The sequence below is a fragment of the Pogona vitticeps genome, chromosome 4 (assembly GCF_051106095.1).
Source record: "Pogona vitticeps strain Pit_001003342236 chromosome 4, PviZW2.1, whole genome shotgun sequence".
NCBI classification, from domain to species: domain Eukaryota; kingdom Metazoa; phylum Chordata; class Lepidosauria; order Squamata; family Agamidae; genus Pogona; species Pogona vitticeps.
The window spans coordinates 48,388,086-48,409,375 of record NC_135786.1 but is presented as its reverse complement, the minus strand read 5'-3'; the positions used below and the strand labels follow the sequence as shown (position 1 = coordinate 48,409,375).

Genomic DNA, 21,290 nt, shown 5'->3' with positions numbered 1-21,290 from the left:
GGAGGATAATTAACTCCTTTATATAAAGATACTAAACACATATGAAGTATAATATGATTAGGTAGCCAATGTTAGATATGTTTGGTGTGGTTTTGCTTTGCTTTTGTTTCTCTAATGATGATGTTTTATTGCTGAAATGTGGAGTTTTACATGATGGTAGTATTGATCTTCCAAGAAATAATTGGTAGCCAAGGATGTAAGAGAAATAATTATTAGAATTAGTACAATTTTAGAACGAATGATATTTTGGAATTCTTATAAAGTAAGAAGGTTGGTACAGTCAGTTTTTTTTAAGAATGGATAACATTGTATGGAAATGCTTCCCCCCTGCCTATATATGTGGGGGTTTGTCTGTTTGTATTTTTTTATTTAGGTGTACTGTCTCTGTTTGTTTGTTTGTTTGTTTTTTGTGTAGGGTTGGTAGAGATTTTTTTTTGTATGTAGGAAAAAAAAATCTAAATAAAATACTATTTGGAGGGGGGGAAAAAGTCCTCATCCCTGGGGTAAGAGTGAGTGAGAATTGCCCCAGAATTTCAAAACAAGTTACTTCCATGCTGATAGTGAGCCAAATGTGCTTAGCTCTGAGTTCAAAGACTCCTACTTCTTTTATTTCCCACCAAGTTTGCTAGAAACAAGAGTTGCTGTACACAATGTGATCACCAGGCCGGCTGCTGTTGAACTCAATAGTGTTTATTTCTGAGCAGATGTACTGATTCTTCTTTTTTTTCTTCTTTATCACAGTCAGACATTGGGTTTGGTAAGATGGAAACCTATGTGAAACTGGAGAAGCTTGGGGAGGTAAGAATAACGTGAATCATTATCACTTTGTATCCCTAATGCATTTGAAGTTTATATTGCATCTTTGTGATTGGACTGTTGTCATCCACTTTGTGAGCCACCTTTTGTTTGTTGTGTTGTAGAACTTGATAGAAGACATTTAAACACGATCTTCAAATATATCTGCCTAGGCAAGATAGAGCATGTCCTAGAGCATGGAAACTAGGCATGTGTTTCCCACACTAAATCTTCCATATTAAAATAGACTTCAAAATCATGAATTTGAGATCATTTTATGCAGTTCAGTTAGTATTAGATAAACATCCAACAATTTTTAAAAAACCAAGCAGAAAAAAATACAATTTTAAATTGGATCAAGCATTTCTGTAGATTTTCTTTTTTAAGAAGAGTGGAGCAGAGCAAAACGAGGATGGTTATTCAGGGGTTTAGTCTATTTCAATGAACCCAGAATAATGCTGTTCAGAGTAATAATGAAAGAAAGAGATGCTGCATTTGTTAGCTGTTGACTTTCTCTTGCTTCTTTCTTTCCAGGGCACCTATGCCACTGTCTTTAAAGGGCGCAGCAAGCTCACCAAGAACCTGGTTGCCCTGAAGGAAATACGGTTGGAGCATGAAGAAGGAGCCCCTTGCACAGCTATACGAGAGGGTAAGGAATAAGGTTTTGTTGCTCCCATAGCTTAATTATGGAAACACTAGGAAGCTCTGTCCACACATACATTTTTCCTGCCTTGGTCATAAATGCTTATAAGTTAACACAGCAGTTTCTATCTGAACTTTCCAGTGCATTAGATATCCCCATGACAAATGCTGTTGCCCCTTTGTCTTGGCAGTTTCCTTACTGAAGAACCTGAAGCACGCAAACATTGTGACGCTCCATGATATCATCCACACAAAATCCTCACTTACTCTTGTCTTTGAATATCTGGTGAGTCTGAAGACTTCTTTGTTATGCTGAGACTGGATGGCTCAGCAATTTCAGCCTCATCTGCACTTCTCATATAGCTTGGGACCAATGCTGTCTATGGGTTTCCTGTCCTACTGGCAATTGCCAGTATCTATACAAAAAATATCATTCATGTAGAATTCTGCAAAAGTTGTATCATCCCACAATAATTCCTTATCCATACACCACATGACAAGCCACTAATAAAATTTGGTGCATGTTTATCAAGATCCCGTTGTGTTTGACGGTGCTTACTCCTAAGTAATTGCCCTTAAACATCAACAGAAATTGTGTGTGTCTGTATTGATTGGAGATAATCACCTTTTCCTAGCAAGACATGGTGTCAGTACTAGGGAAACATGAATTTTCTGGAATTGATGTATTAGTTCAAGGACTGCAATCGATGCATTACTTTGTATGGGAATGGCTTTGGCTCTATTGCAACAACTTAATCATACCTGTGCATTTCATAGGCAATAAAACAGGTATCTTGAAAATACTGTAATGATTTGTCTTTTATTTTCTGATGCCAAAGAAATGATGGATGATTTGTTCTTGAAGACAATGTAGGCCCCTCAGGACATGCTTATTATTGCAGGACAATGACTTGAAGCAGTACCTGGATAACTGTGGGAACCTGATGAGCATGCATAATGTAAAGGTGAGCAAACAAAGTAGAGGGGTATAGAGAGTAGCCTTTACTGTGGATTTCTATCTTGTAAAACTATACAGTAGGTTATCCCTTTGTCTTGCCCCCAAGCAAATTCATGCTGCATGCAAGGACTGTATCAGAACTATATTTGTTATTTATCTAGTTATATATCTCTGAGCAGTACCGGGAATCTCAATTGAGCCATCATAAATATCTTCCTTCCTTCTACTCTCTTGCAAGTGAAAGAAAAAAATATCAAGAAAATACAAGCTGAATATTTTGGCAAGATGGTCACAATAACAGGATGGGGAGGAAGAATTATGTTGAAAATATGGTTTTAAATCAGATTGGGGGTTGAGATGAATTCTCATGCCCTGTTTTCTAGAGTAGTCTATATTTTCAGCACAGTTGTAATTTTAATCCTTCTCTCACTACCGCCCTTACCTTTTTTTTCTGTCTACTCCAAGATATTCATGTTCCAGTTGCTCCGAGGGTTATCCTATTGTCACCAGCTCAAGATCCTACACAGAGATCTCAAACCACAAAATCTGCTTATTAATGGAAGAGGGGAACTGAAACTTGCTGATTTTGGTAAGTTAGGGAAATGTAGCAGATATAACCTCAGGAAAGCCTTGGCAACAGTCAAATAGGAAAATGCCATACTATTGCTTAGGTCCTCCTGAGTTTTCAAAGTGAGGAAATTGTAAGCCAAATATATTGAAATAATTCCATTACTACCATTGTTCAGATGTCCATATTCTGTTAAACATCCATGTTGCTAACTGGAATGTCAGTAACATGAAGAAACTGATTTTTAGAAACCATTTGAAAACAAGCCATTTTCCAAATGTTGCACTTTAAAAATTTGCTGTCTATTTATGTAGATTCCAAGAGCATTTGAAATATCTTTTCTAAGCATCTTTAAACTGCAATCTTGCATACCTGAAAATAAGTCCTGCTGGAATGCAGTAGAACTTCATTTTGAACAGACATCTACAGATCTGCACTGCTTAAGACTTATTTTGCTGTCTTATCCTAAGGTTTTGCACCTGTGTATTTGCTAGCATGCAGAGCAAACCCTAGCAAAAAGATATGCTGCATATCTTCATTTAGGCATAGTTTGTAGAGCAGAGAGATTACATTCAACAGAACATTTTCATTCTACTGATCATAACACAATACGCAAATCATATATGTATTGTACAATTGGCAGGTCAAGAAATAGGTTCTTCTAAGTTTGTATTTTCAAGTCTAACCTGCTGTTTTTATCTTCTCTTGATGTTGGATTACTAGTTACTTATCAGGGCCAGCATTGTTAAATCTCTATCAGATACCTTGCAAGTATTTCCCTGTGAACCACTGTTGTTTCCTGACCCTCCATCCTCTCTGCCTTGCTGTCACTGTGCAATTGCTTACTCTGTTTGAGTACACAGAAAGTAAGGCATGAGAAGACAAAACAGCATTCCCTGCCACTTGTATTGTATCTCCTCTACACAGATTTGTAACTCAAGCCCATTAGAAAAGGGACAAAAGAATGTCATCATGGCATTGGTAAAGAGAGGGTGAGTTTGCTCAGGAGAAGTCACTGAAGCCTCTCCAGTCCAATCTGGAGCCAGTGCTACTGTTTTCTCAGGGCTTTTGTCAGATTTGTATTACCTGACTGTGACAACTTCAGCCTCAGATTGGTCACCAGCACTTGATTGCCTGTATTGAAATCACATTGCCTAGCTTTGCATCATGGTAAGTTTTTTGCTTGCTCTGATCCATTTCCAAGCTCTCTCTTGCTGCCTCTTGAACAACCTTCAGCTTCTGCTGTAACTCTCTCACAAATTCAACAACAGGGATGGAACTTACAAGAATCTTTTGCAACCAGAAAGCTGTTTTTCCCCTGGGATTTACAAACACAATCCAAATACCTTGTCATTGATTACTTTATTCATTGGTCACATTTATATCCCATTTTAACTCTAGCAAGCTCAAGGCACTGAGTTCAATTCTCCTCCTCCCCACTCACAATGATCTTGTGGTCCACCTGGAGAGACTGACTGGTTCATGGTCATTTAGTAAGTTTTGTGGCTTATTAGAGACTAGATTCCCCACTGGATTCCCAATATGTTGTAGTGGATAAAGTAATGGACTAGGACTCTGAAGAACAGGGTTTGAATTCCCACTTGGCCATGGAAACTCACTAGGGGAGTAGAACTGGTAAAACCAGTCCTTAAATACCTCACTTTCCTTCAAAGCTCTACTAGGGTCACTGTGAGTTGGTTCCGACTTGATGGCACAGAACATACAGAGAGAGGTTAGATCCTGAATTCGGCAGTCCCAGTCTCATGCACCCACCAGCTTTCTCTAGACCTGAAAAGTCAGGTTAATTAGGAACTCCTCGGAAAATGGTAGTGCTTCCCAGAGTTCCTAGATACAGGTAAGAGCCTAATACTGATCATAGTTAGGATGAAACTGGTAGTAGCAAATCCCAGGCTTGTATTTCACTGGAATCCCTTCCACCCTTAGGTCTAGCCAGAGCCAAGTCTGTCCCAACAAAAACATATTCCAATGAAGTGGTCACATTGTGGTACCGGCCTCCTGATGTCCTCCTAGGATCCACAGAATACTCCACTCCCATTGACATGTGGTGAGTCGAGGGTCTGTGCTTGGGTGGGTACAATAGTTCACCACACTCTGATACTTTTTTCCCTTACTCAAAGGCAGTTGCATTAAGCCCTAGTCTGATTTGCTTCTGGAACCCATGCTATGAAAATGACACAGATGTTGATGCCATAGAGCATGGGGTGGGGAACCTGCATTCCTCCAGATGTTGTTGCACTACACCTGCTTGATTCCCTTGATCATTGTCAATGCTGACTGGGAATGATGGAATTTAAGAGTCCAGCAGAATCTGGAAGCCAGGTGTTCCCTTGCCCTGGTTTGAAGACAGAGGAGATTAAAGAGGTTGGCATGGCTTTGTCCTTCCTGTTCTTGGAAGCTTCCTCTTCTTTTCTCTGTTGATCACTAAGTGGGAGAAGATATGAGAGCAGGAAACAATTCTGGCATCTTGTGTTGTCTTCTGCTGTTGTAGCTCAGCAAGCAGAAATCACTGTGGCCATTCTCCTTTCTCTTCAAAGAGCAAACCAAGAGAGAGATCAAACCTGGACATGATTACTTCATTTGTATCTTGTATTTCTTTTTGGTCTACTGTGCTTCATAAGCAATCTTCCTTTTAGGGGTGTGGGTTGCATACACTATGAAATGGTCACAGGACGCCCCATGTTCCCAGGATCTACTGTGAAAGAGGAACTGCATTTAATATTCAGAATGCTTGGTGAGTTCCCCATATTCTCTGTCTCTTAATATGGGCTTGGAAGGAGGATGGGGAGAGTGGAAGATACAAAGAGCACAATAAATGGTTAAACAGCTATAGAAAACCAGTGGGTCTCTTGGCAGAAGATAAAATATAATATATGGAGCATTGCCCAATATATAGTTCAGTAAAATGCAAAATGCGAGTAGATAAATAGGTACCACCACAATGGGAAGGTAAGGGTGTTCCGTGTCTAGTTGTGCTGGCCACGTGACCACGGAAGATTGTCTTTGGACAAATGCTAGCTCTATGGGTTGGAAACAGAGATGAGCACTGCCCCCTAGAGTCGGACACAACTGGACAAATTGTAAAGGGGAACCTTTACCTATCAAGGCAATACAGATTCTCCCTTTAGATTTTACTTCACAAAAATGTGCCTTTGTGTAAATAACTCTGCAAGCAATATTTTCCAAAAAAAAACATAGTGGATTTTGTTTTGCAATGGGAGAAGACACAAGCAAGTGAGAGAAAGAGCAGAAGAAAGAACATAGATATTGGAGTATAAGTTAAAAAAAGATAGCCAGGTGTGTATTGCGTTTCAGCAGAAATAGGGAAATTTTGGATCTCCCTTTGTTGCTGAATCTCCACCCCCATCACTAGCTAGGCTGGGTAGGGGCCTGGGTTTTCATTGATATCTGGAGTGACCCTGATTTCCCAGTTCTCATTAATAGTGGTGAAGCAAGTGGGTCATTGAAATCCCAGGCCCAAAGTATGATACAGAGAATAGTTTAATGGTAGATCATGTCCTTTGTGGCTGCAATGTTTGACATAGACATAGTATGCAGTTTAAAGTATCTGAGGTAACATGGCTGAGTACATCTAGAGTCAGTGCCAATCAGCTTGGATGGCACTGCCCTTCGTGAGCCATTGGCAAGGCTTCTTTTTGAGTTCCAACAGCTCAGTGAATCTGCACTTGGTTTTTGAGTCTCTTAAACAACCAGGTAGCAAATGCACTTCCAGTTGTTCCCCTACACCACTGGTTCTTAACCTTGGGTTACTCAGGAGTTTTGGACTGCAACTCCCAGAAGCCTTCACCACCAACTGTGCTGGCTGGGGTTTCTGGGAGTTGCAGTTCAAAAACATCCGAGTAACAAAGGTTAAGAACCACTGCCCTACACCATAAGAAACTTAAGTGATACTGAATAGTGATATATGGGTGAGTTCTTTTTATGTGCTTAGCTAAGGCTGAGATTTTCAAGAGCCAGACACTGGATTCCATCTTGTTATTCCTCAGGTGGATAAAGTAAACGTACCCATCCCTGATTGATGGATCAAAATCTTCCTTCCTTCTCACAGGAACTCCTACAGAAGAATCGTGGCCTGGCATCACATCCAATGAGGAATTCAAGGCATATAATTTCACACAGTATCGAGCCCAGCCCTTGATAAATCATGTGCCAAGGTAACACAGAAGTCCTACAATACCTTTGCAGGATAGGCTGCTCTAATTTATAATGGGCTGCAGTTGGAGAAGACTGGAAGGGGAAACAAGCCTCAATCCTGGTACAGAAAAAGGGATAGAGGGAGTAAATGAAGTGATAAAGAATAATGTCAACAATTTGCTTGTGATTAAGTTTTTCTTCTGTCCTAATATGCCCTTTGTTTCCGAAAAGAATCCATAAATGTCTTTCCATTCTCTATGTGCAGAATCTTTCTGGAGGTGCCACTAGGTGGCATCAGTGTAACACCATCTCATATAAAGGCTGCCTCTGTGCCAAGAAGTAACTTAAACAGCCCGTTGTAAACCATTTCTTTTCTAAACAGTAACAATTAGGGGACACCCTGGGACTGTGCAGCTTGTCCAAGGCCACCCAGGCTGGCTCTTCTGGGATGCATAGGGAAGTGAACTTCTAAAGAATTCAGATCTTCAAGTGTGCTGCTCCTAAAACTAATCAAATGCCTTCAGATTTTCTCAGACAATGTAGGATGCTTTCTTCTCTTTCAGGCTGGACACAGAAGGAATCGACCTGTTAATGAGTCTCCTTTTGGTAAGTGATCTTAGTTGCTAGGCTAGATAGAAAAGATGTCACATTTCATCTATTACTTCACTACTGCTGCGTGCATTTCAAACATTTCTGCCAATTGAGTAGACTCATTGGGATGTACTTTGTGGGATTTACTTTAGTATTAGCATTCGGTTGTTGATTCAGTGGGTCTACTCTAGCTGCAAATAACAATTGGTTTTGGTGCCAGAGGTGTTTGGACTTCCAACCCAGTGGTCAGGAATTATGGTTCCTCATCCCTGCAGGATGCAAATGATTTTCCAAGCAAGTTGCAATTTCAGCCCCCTTGCTTTCCCGTTACTCCCATAGTGCACCATAAAAAGATGAGTGAAATGGTACATCAAAGCATGTATCTCTTAGATTTGCCAGTGTAAACAATAGTTGTCAACTTGCCCCCTTTTGAAAAATTAAAATAGTTCTGTGCCATTTTTCTGGGAAGCTAGGGTTGGTTTACAACAGCAAAAATAACATCAAAAGCACAACTATAAATAACAAGACATACTGTAAGGAATGAACAGCAGCCATAAAAAGCATTATAAATGTCAGTGCCAGAGCTAGAAGTAAACACAAACCATCTCATCTTATTCCATCTTCATTAGCGGTTGGCCCTGTTCCTTTGATATTGTTGATGTCACAGTATCTTGAAAGTCAAAAATTCTTGAAATCTCATATCACCTTACCAATGATTGTCCGTACAGTAAGGAAGCCCAAAGTAATGGAGGGATAGAATGCATATTATAAGGTGGGCAACTTTCAGTTGAAGAAGAGTGAAACTGGTTCCCAGGTAGGGTCCAGTGAGAAATAAAGCCTGATAAAAACTCTGGGGAGTGGGTGGAAACCTGAAAATGGCTGGTGCATGGAAGAAGCATTCTTGTAATTCTGCATGGATTAAATGGATTTGGAAAGAGGGGATACAGGTGAGTTAATGGAAAGACTGCAACCCATGCCAAGGCAACTTTGGAGGAGGGAGCACCAAAACATGAAAACATGTTTTGGTGCTATTTACTCCATGATGTCATCAGCTTAAAGGAAAAAATGTAGAAAAAGACAATGCATATTGTCTCAGCCTGTTTAATGTACCCCAAGATACAAACTTCAATTCAAGTAAACCCTGAAGAACTAAGGTAACTCTTACACAAGATTCACTTCTTCTTAATGATAGCCCTGTGCTGTCTTATGGAGTAGTACTATGGCTCTTATTTAGTTATTAGGTATAACTGAGGTTCCCACTAGGTACCACTCAAATTTGGCTTCCATGCGTGTATCAAGGGCAAGGCCAGCATAATTAAGATAAACAGGTTGGCAAGTTCATACATGCAGTCTAGAGTTCAGATCAACTCTACTACTGAGCTATTTGCTAGCAAGCAAATTGCTTGCATGTGACATGGGTGAGGGTGCAGCAGTAGGCTTGATTTGAGTTCCAGGACCACAACCCTGACACCACAGTCTTAATTATATCATCTCAGTCACGTACACATTGGAGGTAGAAGCAACATAATTAAGACATAGGAACTAGTAAAGAGGAGTGCATGGCCTGGAGCCCAAGTCAGCACTATCACATGTAGGCCATGTAGGAGCCAGGAATCCTGCCGGTCCACAAATCAGCCCAATGAGCCACCAGCCTGTATGGGGCTCGCGAAAACTAACCGTTCAGCTTCCGTCAGGAGGTCATGGATCTAACCTTTTGCAGCTGCCATGATATGTAGGGTGAAATTCAGCTTTGAAAGCACAGGAATGCCCAAAGTCTAAATTAATATGTAAACTAGTTCTCAGGAAAAGATATGAGGAAGGAAGTATGGACTGTCTCATCATAATGGGAACCATAGAACAGGTTTTCCCATTTTAAATCTAGTCATTAATCTTACCCAGTCTCCTAAATCTAAATCAATTGAACTCAAGGGCATTTTTTATTCTTCTGGTGGTTGCCCTAACTTCTCTGCCAAGATTCTTTTGCTCCAGTTCTGGCTTTACTAGGAGACGGCGGTTCTGCTCTGTAGCAGCTGCTTGACCTCGTCTAGCTGAGCCAAAACCTATAAAGTACAAAATGTAGCTTTTCTCAGGTATTGTTGTTTTTCTCTTGGTGAATAGGAGGGTGGGATGGGAACACTTGACTCAGGTTCTTTTTGAGAGGAAGCCAAGAAATGCTTCTGCCATACCACCTTCTATTACTGGCATTGCTTCCTATAAATAATATATATTTTCAAATGTACTTCATAACTTATTTGTTTCCTAATCACAGAGATCATAAACGTGTATTTGTTGTATACCCATTTGTGTGTACCCATGGTGACAGTCCAAACTATATGATGATGCTTGTATTTATTTCCATCCCATTAAGGAGCATCCAGTTGCAATCTAATTTGTCCTAGGCATAATTCCTGCTGAATGAAGTGGAGCTTGTTTCTAAGTAATCTGCATAGGATTATACACTTGAACAAAAAGCACAAGGAATAAGCCACATAGCATCTATCCTGAACTGGGATTCTGAGAGCTATAGTATCATAACTGGTGGCAGAATCCAGGTAGAAACCAGAAAACTGTGTAATATTCTCTGGTTTTGTCTGAATATTCCTTCCTTCCTGCACCTCCTATTTTGGGGAGCATAAGCACATAATGAAGAGTTTGCAGAGCTTATGCACACATCTACATATACTGTATGAAGATACTGAGGCGTAAGTGGTTTAGGACCTTGAGATTTAGAAGAACGCCTCCTTCCAATCAGATCTGCCTGTCCTGTAAGATCTTCCCAGGCTGGACGATTGAGAGCTCTGACCCCGAGAGAGGCCCAAAAAATGACAACCAGAAACTGGGCCTTCTCGGCAGATGGGAGACTGTGGAACAGTCTCCCACCTGAAATTCGCCTGATACAGTAGTGTTTTTAATAACTAACATTCAACTCTCCACCATGCCTTTATTTCACTTTAATATGCTTCTTTTATATGACTTTTTAGTGTAGTTTGTTTTAGTAGCGCTTATATTTTGCTTGGTCATTGCTGATTATTTTTGTTTTTTATGTTATTGTTTTATTCTGTTTTTGTAAACCTGCCAGAGTGGCCTTGGCAGCCAGATGGGCGGTATAAAAACAAACAAACAAACAAACTGAAATTGGCATATAAGTAAATCCCCATATACATCTCTATATGTAACCAATATTTACTCTCTCTCTCTCTCTCCTTTTTAGTATGAAGCCAAAAAACGCATTACTGCTGAGTCAGCCCTGCGACACCCTTATTTTATGGCCCTAGGTGAACGAGTGCATCTTCTTCCTGAGAGTAAGTGGCCAGTTGGAGTACTCGTATGTAGTACACCATAGTAAAAAGGGGAAGGCTGTGAACACTCAAAAGAATCCTATTTCCATCAAGGGAATAGAAGTGGAAATCCTGATATATTGCAGGATTTTAGTGTATCCGGATTTTTTACTTCATCTCTTCATCTACACAATTGAGATACTGCATTTTAGGAAATGTCTGGCAAGATTGGTTGTGAATTTATAGGTGCCTTGAGACAGGCACGTCCTAGCACTGCCAGTCACAAGACATTGTATTTTTATCCCAACTTTCTCTCTTAAACATGTTTTGCTGTTAGGAAAAGAAAGCAGTAGTGATAAGGAAACACAGAAGGTTAGGAATAGGCCTCTCATAACATTCCATGTTTGAAGCTGGGAAATTCCACAATAAAAGCTGTATTTGGAAGCTTCCTGTGTCATGCAGGTTGTTTGTGGGGCTGGAGAGGGTACAGAAGAAGTGTAATCAATCCAAAGTTTAATGTCACTGCTCACTGATCATGTCAAGCTACTTCTCTTCAAATTTTTGCAAGTGCTGGCCACAGTAACTGCTGGAAAAGCAAGTGCTCTGTTTGGTTGCGAGAGAGTTCACTGCACTTTGTTGTTCTTAAGGGATTTTTCCCTTTGAGGAGAGATGTGCATTTTATTTTTAGAGATAGAAAGCACACAGCTTTCAAAAATGAAGAAATGGGGCAGGGAAAAACAGAACCCAGGTAGCTGAAATGGCACAGCATGCTTGACTTTGCAAAACAGCACAGAAAGAAGGTAAAAGGCATTGTGGTCATCACACTAAAAATGTAGGCAGCATCCAACAGATACCTGTGAAACTAATAAAATGACACCTACGTGCTCCTATGTGGGAATTTGTCCCTGATGTCCATAAAATCAAAATGGAGGATTATCTGTGAGAAATGCATTCCAGGTAAATGCAGTCCTTTTCAGTCTGAACTATGGAATCTCTTCATATGCGTCCACTTCTGTCTTAATTCTCTGTAGTAATTGTAATTTTGAGTTCACTGTCAATCCTGCTCTCCTGTTTGTTTCACCATCTGCAGCTGCCTCCATCTTTTCTCTGAAGGAAATACAGCTCCAAAAGGATCCTGGCTATCGAGGCTCAAGCTATCAGCACTCAAGTAGGTGCCTGTTTCCTTTGTGGAAAAGTGGGCTCAAAGCCCTTGAAGAAATGTATTGTTTCCTCAGGACATAGCTGGAAACCACAGCAAAATTTGATATCATGGAATACTGCTGTTCAGGAATGTTGTTACTACTGTTATGCTGTGGTATCGCAGTTAGCATATCAGACCGGGACATGAGAATTCTGGTTTGTGAAACCCTCTGGCTTATCTTGGACTAATCTCTCTTTCTCATTCTGACCTACACAGAGTTTTAGTGAAGATGTGCACATGCAGTTTTACGTTTGTTGGAGAAAGAAAGCTGGGAGATAAATAGAAAGGAAAAAAAGCAATTCAAAAACCATTATGAGGTTATCAGGGCAATTTAGCCATTTACTGAGGGGATTGGCAGCAAAAGAAGAACAAACTCTTCTAATCCGTAGCAAAAACCATAAAAGGACTCCAATAAGCCACCCCTCCTCTGTCCCAATGACATGTTGGAAATACATCAAAAAGAAAAAAAATGGAATTTCTTTATCTTGTCCATTTCCACACACTTGTAGTCTTCTGCTTCCACTCCTAAGCATATCTTGCTGGAGTGTTCCTGATTCTTTCATGGATGGTAAGCCTTACCACATTGCCTAAATTCTGGTTGACCTACAAATTATGACCTCCAGATCCTGGGCAATGTTGGTTTACCTAATTTTAAGAGCATTTGAGTTACTGGGAACAACATGTCAATGAAAGAATGTTCTTATACATTTAATTAGGCTGTAGTGTGTGGTGACATGTGTGACCTAGCTGCCTTTGGCTAATAAACATCAAGATACCTCCCTGCCTTGTAATGTTTAGTGAACACTTTCTAGCAACTGTTGTTATCGTCTCTCCTTTTAAAAAAGCACTGCAGAACTTTCAGAGGATGAGGATGAGGCTACATAGCTTTTTTTCCTGTTCTCCAAGTATCCATCAGCACTCTTCTTTATATGTGAGGCCCAGGGTCACAGTTCTGTGAGAACAAAAGAAGTAGGCAATTTAGCCAGTCCAGCCAGAATTTTCATATTTTGCATTCAACAGATGTTACACAAATTAGCAATTTATTCACGATGGCTTTCACAGCCGGGATCTAATGGTTGTTGTGGGTTTTTCGGGCTCTTTGACCATGTTCTGAAGGTTGTTGTTCCTAACGTTTCGCCAGTCTCTGTGGCTGGCATCTTCAGAGGACAGCACTGCCGGCCACAGAGACTGGCGAAATGTTAGGAACAACAACCTTCAGAACACGGCCAAAGAGCCCGAAAAATCCACAACAAAAATTAGCAATTGTTCATGTTTGTTTGTTTTCTGCAACCTGGCCTTCAAATTTTGCCCGGTCTTGTCACAGAAATTTTTGTTTTTCTCTCTCCTGTTCTTGGAAACGGAGGCATGTTACTATGTGGCAGGGTAGATACTGGGAGCCACAAAAGAGCGTGATGCACAAAAGACAGTTGCAGGGCAGAGATGATTTATTAAAGCCATTGTTTGGGGTTCCTATATTTTCAAGGCTGAAAAGCCCTTTGTTAGGGGCAATTGTTTCTCCTAGGTAGCTGCAAGAAACAGTGCCACCTAGGGCATCAGTGTTTAAAACTGAATTCTTCATGAATAGTAAATCTTCTGGGCACTTATAAAAGAATTTTGCACAAATAACAAGAATTAAGCTGTGTCTTAGCTATTTGTGTCTTCCCTATCTTAGTGCTTAACTGGCTACCCACTCTTGCATGATACCTTAACCTAGTACTTAGCCTATTTGCAAAGACAGTCCAAAATAATTATACTAATAAACATCCAAGGATTTTAATAGTCAGTCTGAAGTGCCCTTTTGGCCCTACTTTGCTCTGAGTCATTAAGGCAGCTGTACAAGAAATTCTGGAATCTGGACAGCATCCCTTAATGATGCTCAAGGTATCATCATCTAAATCTGGAGTAACGTGTTTGGCAAGATGGTATCTGGGAGTCTCTGTCTCACATTGCTGTGATGAGGCATTATTTGTACTCCTAAACAAATATGTACTGGCTATCCAAGTGTCAAGAAGTAGCAAATATTAGACCACATCCACAGACCAGAAGCTCAGGTGACATGTTTCCTCAGTTGTTCATGCCTGTGCCTGAGCTGGTGATTCTGGTAAATGAGGTGGATGAAGCGCTTGGATTTCAGCTGCATTAGGCTATCATCACAGCTCAGAATTTCAGTGAATTAGTGACATAAAACTTGTCAGGGAGGGTAGTTCAGTCACTGGCAAAATTGTATCCCTGCACAGTGAGGCCTTATTTTTCTGTGCCTCCAGAACCTATAGGAGTGTGAAAAAGTTATTTTTGGACTACATCTTCCAGATTCCCTAGCAAGCCTAAGCAGCTGGGCTGGTTGGGGATTCTGGGAGTTGTAATGGAACTTCTGTGGAACCTCCTTTTTTCTATATATTCTTCCAAGCAATGTGGATTTAGGTCCCGGTTTTTAGAACATTTAAAAGACCCTTAAAAGTTTCTTCTTTTCCCCCCACAGGTCGAGGCAAGAACAGGAGGCAAAGCATATTTTAAATCCAGTTTACTCATTCAGTGTATCACTGGGAAGATCAAAGCACTGAGAGGGGAAAGGACCCCACAGATCCAATGGAGCCCACCCTACAAATGATGATAAAGGCTGGTATCCATAGTACAGGAACTGCCTCACACTCCCAGGCCACTTTGCAGAATTCCACACAAGTCCAAATACAAAAGCTGGCCTGATGCTTGTTCCAGCCCCCATATTTCATACAGCAATCAGTGTAATCTGCCTGGGCAAGGATCTTCATCAAGCTATTAACTTCCAGAAGTGCAATCCTGAATGTGGACATGTGCTGGCCTCTATTTTGAGAGAAGCAAAACGAAGGCAACAAGCAAGGATCATGCTACAGAATCAACACCTGCTTTGCCTCTTAGATGTCATGGCAAATGTGCTGAATCCAATTGTTTGTTTTTCCCCATCATGCAATGATTCGTAGGACAACATGCAGACATGATGAGTATTATATTAACAGCAGGGAAGCCCTTTGATCCATTCTTGCACAGAACCCTCTTCCTTTGAACTGAAAAGGAAATCTTAAGTTATAGCCCTGCGCCAAAAAAGGCATTTTTACTTTTTCCTCTATTATGTTTATCAAGAATGAATCCCAGCTTTGAAAAATATAAACATCTAGGAGTGGGGAGGCCTTTTCCTGGATTTTCTTGGCCCTCTGATTCCAGTGCTTGAGTACAAGCTGCTACACAAGGAACACCAAATTTAGGCTTTTTTCACTTGTGGGTTTCAGATTGCAGAGCATGATCTACATAATTCATTATTCAAATTATGTCTAATATTTTTGAGAATATCTTTTATAACTCATCCCAAGAACCATTTATCAAAAAACCTCCCACTAAACAAATACACTTTCCCTGCAGAAGAAAACCAACGCCAAGTAACTTGAGAATTGCAGAAACTATCTGAGTCTCTGTCAGAGCTTCATATAAAATGTGAAAGAACTCAGACCTTGGTTTCATTTGCAGCTCCATAGCCCTAGAGTAAATTCCTCCTTTGTGGCTAGTGTGCAAAAGTGCACCTGTTCTTTCATTTCTTCCCCTGAACACTAGAGAAAGCCAATTAATAATAATCAAAAACCCTGGACCTACAAGCATTCACAAACACACTGTGATTGAATGTACATCTATTCAAAAGTAAAGCCCATTAGTGGAATGTATTTCCTCCTAAATGTGCATGAGATATAAACCCACTGAAATCTGTGGAATGTATGTAGGCCATTACAGAGCAGGTACAAGTACATACATTTGTTCTTTTTTTAAAAAAATGTATTAATTTGGCAATGAGTTGTTTTGGCTTGGTCGTTTTAGGAACATGTTCTCAACAGCAAGCCAGTTCTCAAAATGCATTGCTGTAGAGAAATTTGAATTTTGCCACTTTCCTTTGCCTATCGTTGGTCTCTTTTTATTCTGACCATCAACTACTCATTGAACTGCTGGGTAAGCTCAGTGGTTTATGTACAGAAGTTGGGAGTTTGATTCCCCACTGTCCATCTTTGATGTGGGCTAGCCTCAGTGATCCATAGGATCCTTTCCAGCTCTGAAGTTCTAAGATTATTATTATCAGAGAGGTGTGAAAACACAAGTCTTGGGTACTTCCAGGTAGGCAGTTCCTGGCACTACTTCTTTTTTCACCTCAAAAAACTTTCCACAGTAATCAAAAGGGAGAGAGAAATAGTGAAAAAATATGGGGGCACTGCGAGTGGAAGGCCACATAAAATTCCATGAATAAGGCAGAGCAACTCAACAATAAAATTATCCTCTGGATGCAAAGGAGAATGAGTAGCAGATTCTTATTGGTTGGCTGGATATGCTTTCTGTTTGCCTGCCCTGATGTCTCTTCCTGAGTACTCCATTCATTCTTTTCTCTAGAAAAACATGGTTTCTCTGTGTTTTGACAGCTGCTAAATGGCGAAATTGAATTGAATCATACTTCTACCACCACAGCAATCATACAAGACCTGATGCAGACATCTGGCCAGGTCTAGGGCAATTCAAGCAGCAAAAACTAGAAAGAACACCTAGTTATTGACTCCAGTTACTTTGTTTCACTTTTCTTCAAAGTTCCAGCCAGCCATGGGTTGAAGCAAGCAAGGACAATACTGACTTTAAGTTTCAAAATGTATTGCTTAGGTATATAAGATGGGACAAAGAGCTTGGGACTAGGAAAGGTTTAACCCCACATTTTGCGAAGATTTTCTATCTTGGGTGGCCCAATTCAACAGAAACATATGGACCATGTCAGCCATGAATGAGCAGACTTTAAAAATAGTCCAAAAGTGGTCAGCTAATCCAAAAGGATTTGTAAAATGCAGTTCCTGCTTTTTTGCTGTATTTTAGTCCTTTCTTTGACATTCTAGGTCACAGTGCTGCTTAGGTGATATAGAAGCTTCGGCTGACAGTTTTCCTTTTTTCGATGGGATTGAGCTGCTGGTGCAGCAGATTTCTTGGGGGCTGAATTCTTAGATCCAGATAATGTGGGACCTCTTGGATGTGAAGCCTGACACCCTTCAGTCTTCCCCCAACTGTCCACTTCCTTCACAGTCCCTCCTCTGTATTTTACCCCAGTTTTTTTTCTCATGCTTACTTTTTCCTATATTTTATGCCAAGTCCGTAGCACCTATTGTTTCTTTAGGTGGGTGCTTTTCGGTCTACTTCCTACTTTCTCCTATTTCTTTTGGTTATACTGGCCAGCCTCACAAGAACACTACACAACCTGTCTGATAGCAGGCATTCTTCTTCTTGTAGGAATTGCTTTGGATTCTTGTCTCCACTGACTTTTTGCTCAGACCTTCATATCTCCATTATTTGGGTTTCGCTTTCTAGGTTTCACTGGCTGCTTTGCAATCTTCCTTTAGCCACTTTGGCACATAGATTTCCTACCTCCTTGGGCCAATCAGCGTTCTCCACAAAACAATTCCTGTTCCCATGGGTTGTGTAAAGTCTTAATCCCTGTCAAACTGCCCTTTTACTTGTCCTTCACAGAAACTGGACTCAAAACATTCTGATAGCTTTGTTCTTTGAGCAAGACTGATAAACATTTCATTTCACCACTTCTGCTTAACCAATCACTCTAAGAAGTTTCACTGCCTTCAGTACAATACAGGACCATCTTTCTCTCATTCCAGCTTTGGGTGTTCCCATGCCAGTATGCAGAAATATATTATGTGCTGTCAGATCACATTTGACTTATCATGACCCCAGTAGGGTTTTCAAGGTATGTGAGTTATTTAAGATGTTTTATTGTTGCTGCACTCACCACCACCAGTGAGTTTCCATGGCTGAACAGGGGTTTGACTCCAGATCACCTGAGTCCTAGCCCAATTTACACCTATCTGTAAATTGAAATTAAAAGACATTCTGAATAATCAAAGCCAAGCAGGGGCCTAGCTGTGTGACATCTAGGGCTTATGTACTAAAGACGGCAGTGGTTGGCCAGTCTAATGCTGAAGATGTCAACCACAAGGAGAAGAAATTGGTTAAGGGTATGGGTCTGTTTGAGTCAACGTGAATAATGCTGTGGGTGAGGTTTAGGAGTAGAAAAATTAATACCAGGAAGTCAAAGAAAATTCCCCATGTTTGAAATTTCAAGAGGAGGAGGTGGAAAAGGAAAATGAGGTACCCTTTCATTTTCTCATTCTCCAGAAACCACACACATTACAGTAGTATGGCACTAAGGCTCTTGACTAGAACCCAACATCAAACCTGCATCCTTAAGCACAGATATGGGTACAGCATGTCTGTGACTATCTACCTCTCCATGTTGCTAGGGAAGCCTCACACCTCTCGCAGGCCTGCTGATTGGGCATCAGCTAGACAGTGGAGTAAACACTGTTGTTGAAATCATGTTAATAGCCACAGCAAACCTAATAGTGAGAATCGCTAGTATGTGTATGTGGAAGAAATCAAACCTTCTCCTTGTGATCTTGGCAGTGCCAGGACCCTTTCCCTATATTTCATTGGGCAACGAATGCAGATTTGAAGTTGATGTGGAGAAATGACCACATGCATGCTTATACAGTACCTGCATAGATCCTCCTCCACCTGAAATAATAAATAGCCTTAGGAGCCAAATTGGTTGCCCACTCCTGCTATAGTTCTGCAGGGCATTTGAATGAGTCTTCCAGAGTGTAGGGAAGAAATGGATGCATGCTTTCCCCCTTCTGCCTGCATGAAGCCGCCTTTGCTCCCTTGTGAGCCCTGGGCAGTACCACTCCTCTTAAACCACAAGATTTATTGCAGGTCCCTCCCTGTCTTCTCGAAACTACATACATTGCTTGTGGTCAGCACTGAAACTGTACTAGATCTTGGAGATACAGATACACATTTGCCAACAGCACTATTGTTTTCACAAAGTAATTTGGTAACTTTTTAAAAAAGTATGTGTGTAGAATAACTAATTCTGTTTGTAATTTGAAGAGTAGCATTTTAGTTCAATTTTTGTTGTGTTTTAAAAATACACCTTAAACAGGCAAAATTAGCTAGAACCCCTCTCACAAGCAACAGTTTAAGCATAATGTATAAAGTTTCTTGTTTCACTTTTCAGATCCTTCTATAACCAGTTGTAACATTGTTTTAGCAAAATAACTTTGTTATGCCATCATGAACTGCACAAGGCAATGTCTTGCAGGGAACTTCATCTCTTGTAACATGTTGTTTCCAAGATTTGTTTAGAAGTCTAGTCTCACAGTGACAGAGTGTCTGGCAGTACTATAGGGAGGCACAAAGTACTGTAAGATCCACTCATTTTGATGAGGTTCCTTCATGGACATTTTAAAGGTCAAATTATCAAGCCTTGCCTATACAGATTTTTACCCTCTTTGGAATCCTTCTAATCCTGCGTCTTTAATAGGCAGTGGGGCAGGAGAATTGCACTCACTTTTCTAATTAATTGGAAATAAATAACCAAGACTAGGTCTCCCAGCGTTTTGCTCCACAAGACATGGATGAAGCAGAGTGGAATGGTTTTTCTGAGTTAGACTGTTATAATATACCACAATACATTATAGAAGTTTATTCTATAATGCATTGTTTACCTCCATGTAGTAATCAAATAGGATGCTTCAAATAATTTGTTGCAAGAAGATGCTAAATAATTACTGACATGGACTGAAGACAATGTTTACTATATTTCAGTTGTGCTTTTTAATATTGGACTTTGCTAGCTACAGTGCCTCTATTGAGAGCACTGGCTGTGATTTAATAACTCAGTGGTCTGTTTGATCCTCAGTCAGAACCTCTCCCAGAAGACAGTGCTTGAGCAAAGCATTTAAACCCATCATAAGGCTTCTAGGCTGCCTTACGGAAATCAACACAGTAAGAATTAGTCCTGCCGTCTAGATGCCTTGGTAGTAGTAGTTCTTCTTAGGACGAAATGTGGTGATCATCCCAATTTGTACACTTTGAAAATTTTTTACCACTTTTGCTTTGAGAACGCTTCCTGAGGAGGGATATCTTAATGGCTGATGGTCCAGTTTGCAGTCTACAAGGCATGACACAATAGGAAATAGGAATAGGAAGGGGATCTCAGGATCAGTTCTTAACGGTTGTCACCAGTTACAGCTGGAGTAGAAACAGTTCATTGAGAGGAGGGGCACCACAGAGCTGAGGTCTCCGCTGAGCCAGTGGAAAGAGGCCCCGCTTCCCACTGAGCTTCCTGCCACAGCCTGACAGATAGGTAGCCATCTTTAAAAACCAGGAAGTGATGAGTCCAGCATTATATGACCAGGAGTTCAAACTAAGAAAGTGTGCCCAAATAAGATAATAATAATGGTGTGCCATCAGGTCAATTATAACTTCGGCATCCCTTTACGGGGTTTTCTAGGTAAAGAGTACTCCAAGGTGGTTTGCCATTACCTTCTTGTGGGGGCATCCTGAGATTGTGCAGTTTGCCCAAAGCCACACAGGCTGGCTCTTCTCCTGAGACACACCGTGGGGAACTAAACTCCCAACATAGACATTTATGAAAGAAATAATGCTTTTGTGAAAACACCTTTTAGAGCAGGTGTGAGCAATGTGTGACCCTCATGAAATAGCTAGATGATAACTTCCACCTGCTCCAGCAACTATAGTCAATGGTCACAGATGCTGGGACATATAATCCCAACAAGTTCTAGAAGGCAAGCAGTCCTCATCTCTGTTCTATAGGGATGTAATTGCAAAGGGTGTTGCATCTACCCTACTGAGGCCAGTTATGCTTTAAAGAAAGCATTAGGATCACATGTAATTATGTATACTTTTAAATCACAAAGCAAATTGGGATAATTTGTACTGATCTTGGCATATTGAGTGGCATTTGGTATCACATTCATGAAGTCAATACATTTCTGTTCAGTTATTTTAATTTTGTGAGGAATCGAGTCACTGAGACATCCCTTGTTGTCTTGGAACAAAAGCTAGAAGCTTGCTTAATTGAGATTATAAAGGCAAACCTAATCTAAATCTGCAGAAGACATCAAGAAGAGGTGGCAAGAATACACAGAGGAATTTCACCAGAAAGATTTGGATGTCTCAGACAACCCAGATAGTGTGGCTGCTCACCTTGAGCCAGACATC

At 40.6% G+C, this 21,290-nt stretch overlaps 1 protein-coding gene across 2 annotated transcripts in view; it reads left to right on the top strand.

Moving 5' to 3' along the window:
• Positions 1-18,108, top strand: part of CDK18 (cyclin dependent kinase 18) — a 105,065-nt gene extending 86,957 nt beyond the window's left edge. The window contains exons 5-16 of one of the 2 annotated variants that reach the window (XM_020797489.3): positions 742-798; positions 1,330-1,444; positions 1,629-1,723; positions 2,340-2,402; positions 2,861-2,984; positions 4,908-5,028; positions 5,618-5,715; positions 7,051-7,156; positions 7,700-7,742; positions 10,939-11,029; positions 12,096-12,173; positions 14,686-18,108. In XM_020797489.3, the coding sequence (XP_020653148.2) occupies positions 742-798; positions 1,330-1,444; positions 1,629-1,723; positions 2,340-2,402; positions 2,861-2,984; positions 4,908-5,028; positions 5,618-5,715; positions 7,051-7,156; positions 7,700-7,742; positions 10,939-11,029; positions 12,096-12,173; positions 14,686-14,720 (1,026 nt within the window). In that variant the 3' untranslated portion in view covers positions 14,721-18,108. The remainder of the gene's footprint in view (positions 1-741; positions 799-1,329; positions 1,445-1,628; positions 1,724-2,339; positions 2,403-2,860; positions 2,985-4,907; positions 5,029-5,617; positions 5,716-7,050; positions 7,157-7,699; positions 7,743-10,938; positions 11,030-12,095; positions 12,174-14,685) is intronic. The other variant, XM_072997280.2, reaches the window with a different exon arrangement.
• Positions 18,109-21,290: the final 3,182 nt, after the last annotated feature.